General features: G+C 38.5%; 1 protein-coding gene across 1 annotated transcript; it reads right to left on the bottom strand.

Moving 5' to 3' along the window:
- Window positions 1-2,924: 2,924 nt before the first annotated feature.
- Window positions 2,925-7,387, bottom strand: ckma (creatine kinase, muscle a). Its single transcript, XM_026249198.1, has 8 exons — window positions 7,235-7,387; window positions 5,788-5,996; window positions 5,516-5,670; window positions 5,203-5,335; window positions 4,521-4,692; window positions 3,821-3,944; window positions 3,540-3,729; window positions 2,925-3,434 (listed from the first exon to the last, which is right to left on the bottom strand). The coding sequence occupies exons 2-8, from the start codon at window positions 5,978-5,980 to the stop codon at window positions 3,256-3,258; spliced, it is 1,146 nt and encodes a 381-aa protein (XP_026104983.1). The 5' UTR covers window positions 5,981-5,996; window positions 7,235-7,387; the 3' UTR covers window positions 2,925-3,255.
- Window positions 7,388-7,639: the final 252 nt, after the last annotated feature.

Here is a 7,639-nt window from a genome sequence, read left to right on the forward strand (position 1 = left end):
AGATTTCGAAGTTGTTTTAATGTAAAGCCATGCTTAGGCCCTGTTGGTGCTGCCAGCCTGTAGACAGAGCAGGTACATGGATTTGAATAATGAGTTGTTGTTTTTTAGTCAGGAAGGGGAATAGGACACTTCTTGCTAGTACAGTATGGATAAACAGGCTGGTTTAATATGGTTGGTCTGTTAAGTTTTGACTGGGGAGGCATTGTGCTATCATGTGTGAAATATGTTGTAGATACTAAATAATTATATTCCACTTTCTCCATGTTTGTGATTGCGTCTGCCTCTGTTCATGAGAGGTTGTTGGATTATGGTACAGAAAACAAGCAGGGTTCTTGATTTTGATTGTCTGCAGCAAGTATTTATGATGCTTGGAGGTGCTTGAAAGTTTAGTTGTGATGACTTACTCCACAGCAAACACTATGGCATGTCATCTTCGACCTTTAGCCACACAGTGAGCCTCCAGATTAAGTCTGCCATCTCTTCATCCATCCACTTTTTTTGTTGTCTCGTTCACTTTATTCTCTGCCTTTGTGCCACACATTTACAAAGACACACAGTTTCTCCTCATCCGATTGCAGAATCACTGGAAATCCTTGTGTCATTGATATGTCTGCTCTGTGACTGGACTCCTGTTGTGGAGAAGCTTCCTGTTTCAGACTGAACAGGGTAAGGACTGGACGTCCTGGACCAGTCTGACCTGGTCTCCGCATATGACCGGCTCTATCTGGTTTGGACTGTTGAGACCTGTATCTGTTCGATGTCCATTAAGATCTCTGTGCACTCATGTTGACTTGAATCAGCTGCATCCTATGGCTCTGTGGGTTTGTACCCCTGTTTGGCCACCGGTAGGCGCCAATGTCTTAAATGTGAACACTTCGATTTGTGTATATTTGCACAGGTAATTAATTTATTTTCTAGAATAATTATCTTGGGAGAAAAAAAAAAAACATGGTTTATATCAGTCAGACTATGGCTGTATATAAAGATTATGATACTGATGATAATATTGTGAGTATAGTATATACAGTATCTTAGAACTCCAGGTTAAATCATAGCTAGAGCAGAGACCCTCTGCTAGCTCTCCAGACGTTTCTATGTGTGCTGAAGTGAAACACTAACCTGCAATCCTGCATGATTCAGAGAAAGGATGGAGAAAGAGAGAAGACAAATGTGAAATAACAGAATGGGCAAAAGCAAAAGAATTCAAAGCGAGAGAGAGTGTGTATGCGTGTGCATGTATGTGTGAATGTGTGCGTCTGTGTACTGCGCTACTCTGTTGCTCTGCCTCCCTCTCTCTGCTGGTAGGAAATGTTTGTGTGAGAGGATTAGGGCAGACTTTTACTCTGGCAGCCATACTTGACCTGGAGTGAAAGTGTGTTGGTATAAATGAGATTTTTAATGTCCCAGGCATTAAAAAAGAGATTAGTGAGAATTGTGAGTCAGGCGCGTCACATCTGAATGGTAAATCCCTCCAGTTCAGTGTTGTGCTGTCTGTGATGTAAACTGTCTGCTATGACATTGGGTTTTTCATGATGCATTTAGCTTATATGCAATATGACAACAGAGAAATCAAGTGGACAAACTATATATATATATATATATATATATATATATATATATATATATATATGTATATATAGGCTGCCGTTCAAAAGTTTGGGATCAGTAATACTTGCAATGTTTTTTTTTGGTTTGTTTGATTTTTTTTTTTTAAAGAAGTCTCTTATGCTCATAAAGGCTGCATTTATTTGATAAAAAATCCAGGGGAAAAAATGAATCTTGCAAAATATTATTACAATATAAAATAATGCTTTCTATTTTAATATCCTTTAAAATATAATTTATTTTTGTGATGCAAAGTTGAGATTCCATCAGCAATTACTCCAGTTTAAAGTGTCACACGATGCTTAAGAAATCATTCTAATATGCTTATTTATTATTAAAATTATCAATGTTGGCAAAAGTTGTGCTGCCAAAGATTTTTTTTTGGAAACTGCAATATATTTTTTTAAGATTCTTTGATGAATAAAAAGTTACAAAGAACAGCATTTATTCAAAATTGTAATATTTTCTAACAATATGTATCTTTGCTCACTTCTTAACAATGTAACACATCCTTGCTCAGTGAAAGTTTTAATTTCTTTCAAAAAAAGAAAGAATAAAAATTTACTGACCCCTAACTTTTGAACTATAGTGTATATTGTTAGAAAAGATTTTTATTTTAAATAAATGCTTTTCTTTTAAATGTTTTATTCTAAAAGAATCCTGAAAAAAAGTATCACGGGTTCCAAAAAAATCTTAAGCAGCACAACAGTTTCAACAGTTAATAAATCAGCATATTGATGATTTCTGAAGGTTCATGTGACAAGATCTGAAGACTGGAGTAATAATGCTGCAAATTCAGCTTTGCATCACATACATATATAATTTTTTATGTATATTAAATTAGAAAAACATTATTTTACATCATAATAATATTTCACAATAAATAAATGCAGCCCTGATGAGCAGAAACTCCTGTAAAAACCTTAAAAATCATTCTGCTCCCAAACCTTTGACCAGTATAGTATAGGAGAGAGCAAGAGAGAGACTGCTGTTTGCAGAAAGTAACTTATTTTCCCCCAGAGGTGTTTGCAATATTAAAATGGAAACTTGAGAGAAATAAACTTCACTGATGTTGGCGTCTTTGCTTGTGCTTGATTATTGCATCATTTGTATTTTGATGAATGGTAATCTCATGGTGTGCAAAACCCTTTCCTTTTTTTTATGGGTAATTTACTTGTTGCCTGGTTGGAAAAGTCATTTAAACTTTGACCATATGAACTCATTACAAATTCAGTAGTTTGTATTTGTTTGTGAGTGTGTGTGTGTGTGTGTGTATATATAATAGACTCACAAATTAGAAAAAACAGAAGACATGTTTATATGTTTTATGGGGTATTTTTATTTAAATACAACTTGATTGATTTACTTTTTACAACCAAGGCTGAAATTAAGGTGAAGCCTCGACGACAGGCACACACACCTGCGCCGGGAATCTGATCCCAAGATGTTAACAACTAAACAGGAAACAAAGTGGAATAAAGTGATAGCGTAATGACATGAAGGATAAAAAGGAAAGCAAGACAGACACAAAGGCGAGACTGTCTTTTTGAGCAGCAGTTTCCTCTGCACTGATGTCAGATTGCAGGATGGACTGTAAAAAAAAAGGAAAAAAAAAGACAAAGACTAGAAAAAAATGGAAGGGTTCCTGCTTTACTTCTGGGCAGGGATCATGCTGTCAATGGACTCGCCCTTCTCCAGCTTCTTCTCCATTTCGACCATCAGCTTGACGCCATCAACCACACACTGCACTTGATCGACCTCTGAAGAGCCGATACGGTCAGCGTTGGAAATGTCAAACACTCCTCCAACAGATGCGGTGTCTACACCACCTGAGAAGACAAATGAGGATGGAGGTCAACAACTGGAGCAGATGTAAATTATACAACATACAAATATAAACGTTTGTACAGGATGTTCAGGCAGGGCTTGAATACCTGTGCCACGCTTCTGCAGGCGCAGTCTGGTCAGGATCTCCTCAAACTTGGCGTGTGTGCTCAGCTTGGGCAGCTTGACGTGGACACCACCACGCAGGCCTGTGCCCAGGTTGGAGGGGCAGGTCAGAATGAAACCAAGATGCTCGTTCCACATGAATCCATGGTTGTGCTTCTTGAAAATCTCCTCGATCTGTTGAAGCAGAACATACACATGCTTACACATGCTGTGGGCAGCAAAAGCTGTTTACTTATGTGCATTTATATGTACAGGTTCAACATACCCTCTGAAGACCAACACAGAAGCGCTTGAACACTTCCTTCATGTTGCCACCTGGCTGCATGGAAATGACACGAAGATGATCCTCCTCGTTCACCCAGACCAGGAAAGTCTTGTTCTCATTGTGCCTGTAATTGAAACATAGGCCTCACCGACTGCACCGCAATTTATTTACAATTTAAAACCTAATTTATATAATGCTTATGTTCTATACTCTGTAGGTTGAATCACAATCTGTCTGTCTTTGTATGCACTTTCCAGGTTAAACCAGTAGGTGACAGCAAGTGACTGTCTTCATGAGTGAGTCACTGAATCATTCACTCAAACCATTGATTGAACACTGATTCATTCAGGACCTAAACACTACTGTGTGATGCTTGGAAACACAGAAACATATCATTTCTTTTACTTAGCAAAAACAAAGTAATTGGCAATATTCTGTCTAAAACGACTTATTGTTAATATAATGATATTACACCATCATGCTGTAGGTGTGCGTCCATGCGGATAATTAGAATGACAGCACTCTTGCTTGTGTGGTATTGATTAATTATGTATGACCTTTGTTCAGTCATTTGCTATGTGTCTCATTGGATGTCTCATTTGGTGAAAATGTTTCATAAAATTGAAAAAAAGGCTGACAAATGTGACCTATGAAGGGTGCAACCTTTGAAATAAGACAGAAATATTATGATTTGACTCACCAAATGCCTCTGGCATCGGGCCAGTCACGGGCCATACCAGCAGCCAGCAGCAGGGGGGAGACGGGTTTGTCAAAGAGGAAGTGGTCAGCAATCAGCTGCTCCTGCTCAGCGTCAGTCATGGACTTCAGGGGGTAGTATTTGCCCTTGAACTCTCCGTCCAAGCTGTTCAGAGCTGAAGAAAGAAAGAGTGCTTTAAAACTTATACTGTTTCTTATACATACTTTCATTTTACAGATTACGTTATTCTACAATTATTGTGCTATATGCCCTTACTAACATCTGGACTGTTGTTGGGGTTTGTAAGGAGCAATAACCCTAGGGTTCACTTCAACTGGGTTGAAGTACCATTGACGGGTATGTAATGTGTGCTATTATTACAGCTTAAACTTTTAAAAGTAATTTTTGTTAACTGAAATAAAGCTGAAATAAAATAGAAATATTAGATGACTATTAGACTTAAGCTTAAAATGAAAAATGTTTCCTTAGCAGCTATTTAAAAATAAAATAAGGTTAAACAAAAAAAAGTATAAAAAACAACTACAAAACTAACGAAAAATAAAAGCACAGCAAAATGACTAAACCTTTAAATGAAAACTGTATTGAAAATAGCAATAAATACTTAAATATAAATACTATTAAATAACACTGAAGTGTGCACACAAGTCCTGTAATGACGACACACCTTCAACAGACAGCTTCTCCACAGCTCTGCGCTCGCCGCGGCTGTTGTGGGGGGGCAGGGCGTACCCCTTGATGCTACGGCCGGTACGCACACGGCTACTCAGAACATAGTTGGGGTCCAGGTCATCTCCACCCTAAAGATAGAGATTTAATTCATTTCAGAACATTTCCAAATATTGCTAAACAATATGCATATGAAGCATTCCCATATGGATTGATCTTCATATTTACTTGCTATCTCACATTTCAGATCATTCAAGTAAATAAATACTTGATGTCAAGGAGACAGTGCTCTTGTTATTTCTGTTTTATACCTTCAGGTTCTCAAAGTTGAGGTCAGTCTTGTGCTTGTCAGTTGCCTTGTATCCACTGTGGCGGTCGGAAATGACAGGGTCGAAGAGATCCTTGAAGACTTCATAGGACTCCTCATCACCAGCAACACAGCCGACAGTCATGATGAAGGGGTGACCTGGAGAAAAATGTCATCTCATCAGTATATTAAGGAGGGACACTTGCTGTGTAGTGGTCCAGGTTTGATCGGGTTAAATATGCTGTAAGGATGTGAAACAACGATGTCTTAACTCACCTGGGTTGTCTACACCGGTCTGGATAACATCATCCAGGGTGAATCCAGTGGAGGTCTGCTTGTCCCTAAGCTTGCCATACATTTCCTTAGTCAGCACCTTGGCCATGTGGTTGTTGTGCTTGGTAAGGTCTGGAAACTCCTCATCAACTGAGTAGTTCAGCTTGAAGTTGTTGTGGGTGTTTCCGAAAGGCATGATTGCGTTTATAACACTAAGGATTGGACAAAGAGAAAGTGAGAATGAATATTTGTATTTGATTCCTTGAATAATCCTATATTACTTCTGCATAATGTCTCACCTGTCTGAATTTGTCTAACAACTGGAACATAAATTTGGCTTATTCTGTCTAGTTAGTTAGGACTGAAAAGGGTTTCCTCGACCAAGCATGTAAAAGCTTGCAACATGGTTGTCTAACCAACAGCTGCAGACACTATAGCATCATTTTCGTATTAAAAAATTGCAATGAAAGTGGTTTCAAATGTTTTACAGCATGCTGACTGAAAATCAGTGAAACTGTATCAGCTTCCAGTGGAATGTGATGAACGATAGAAACACAGCTGCACACATTCAAACAGTCTGTCTGTCTGGTATCCTAGCAACCTCCCCTTGAGGTCTGCACTTATTATATGATATATATGTCCAGGAATGAGAGAGATGCTCTCAGGTCTAAATGTAGACTGATCTATTTTTTCTAGCGTCTCCACTCCCTCCCATTTACTCTGATATAATCTCAAACTTTTTCCAAAATACTCTGAACATGTTGCAATGTATTCTGTCTATATAGTCACTTATGTCAATACGTTATTAAAGTGTTACTACACAGTCTGACCTTTGAGAGTTTCCTTAGACTTAGTTATTTTATCATTTACCACATTAAAATCCTAACTTAACTTGTGGTGGTCTGAACTACGAGTCATTTGATTTCATGTCTGTTCTGTCAAATACAGCCATCAGAAGCTTCTTGCATGCTTGTCACTGATTCTTGTTTTAAAAAGAGCCAGCAGAGGGAACCTGTCCCGTATGAGTCAGTAGGAGACACATGTCCCAGGGTTTTATGGCTGTATACATTTATGCTCTCGGAGCAGCTGCACATCACACATTTGACATCTGCTCCCACATTTCAGCACAGGCCAACCAAACCTGTACCTCACCCAAAATATTTTAAAATTATTTTTTTAATAGTAAACTCAGATGCCTTTCACAAACAATCCTGTACTTCTGTCATAAAAAAATGCATCTGCTGTCATGCTGGTGTCTATCATAACAGTATAACAAACTGGAAAGTGTTCTCAGCTCCACAAACCACTTACATTTTACTTTAGATGTTTTTTTCTTTTTTAGGGAGTATTCCACTATAATTTTTTCTCTAAAATATTTTTATCTTATTTAATTTTTTAAGCTTTCTCCCCTCACAGTGAAAAAAATGTTATTCAAGAAAGTTGTATTTACCTGCACACAAGACAATAAAAGTGGTAACAGTCCTTGGGATCAGATCCTGTTCACCAAAGCCGAAATAGGGGTCACCCAAGCAAGGTGGGTCTGATTTGGGTTTATATACCTCCAACCCCTGCAGCCATTGGCTGGTCCATTTTTAGAGCTCGCTGAAGTCTGATTGGCTGGCACCAGTCTCTTATGCCCTGTTTAGTGTAAGAAAGGCTTCAATTTAGATCACAGGCATCTTAGATGAGGTGGCAGCTGTAGGTTGTGTCCCCCTCCCCTCTCCTCCCATATCCATTTACACTACCGCCCCATACATAGCTTTCAAGTAGGGTATAGGTTGGAGGAGGGGTGATGGAGGGTCCACCAATCCAAAAAGGCTGAGCAGCACTTTTTCCAAACATGCCATGGATATCA

Source organism: Carassius auratus, chromosome 5 (assembly GCF_003368295.1).
Source record: "Carassius auratus strain Wakin chromosome 5, ASM336829v1, whole genome shotgun sequence".
In the NCBI taxonomy this organism is placed as follows: Eukaryota; Metazoa; Chordata; class Actinopteri; order Cypriniformes; family Cyprinidae; genus Carassius; species Carassius auratus.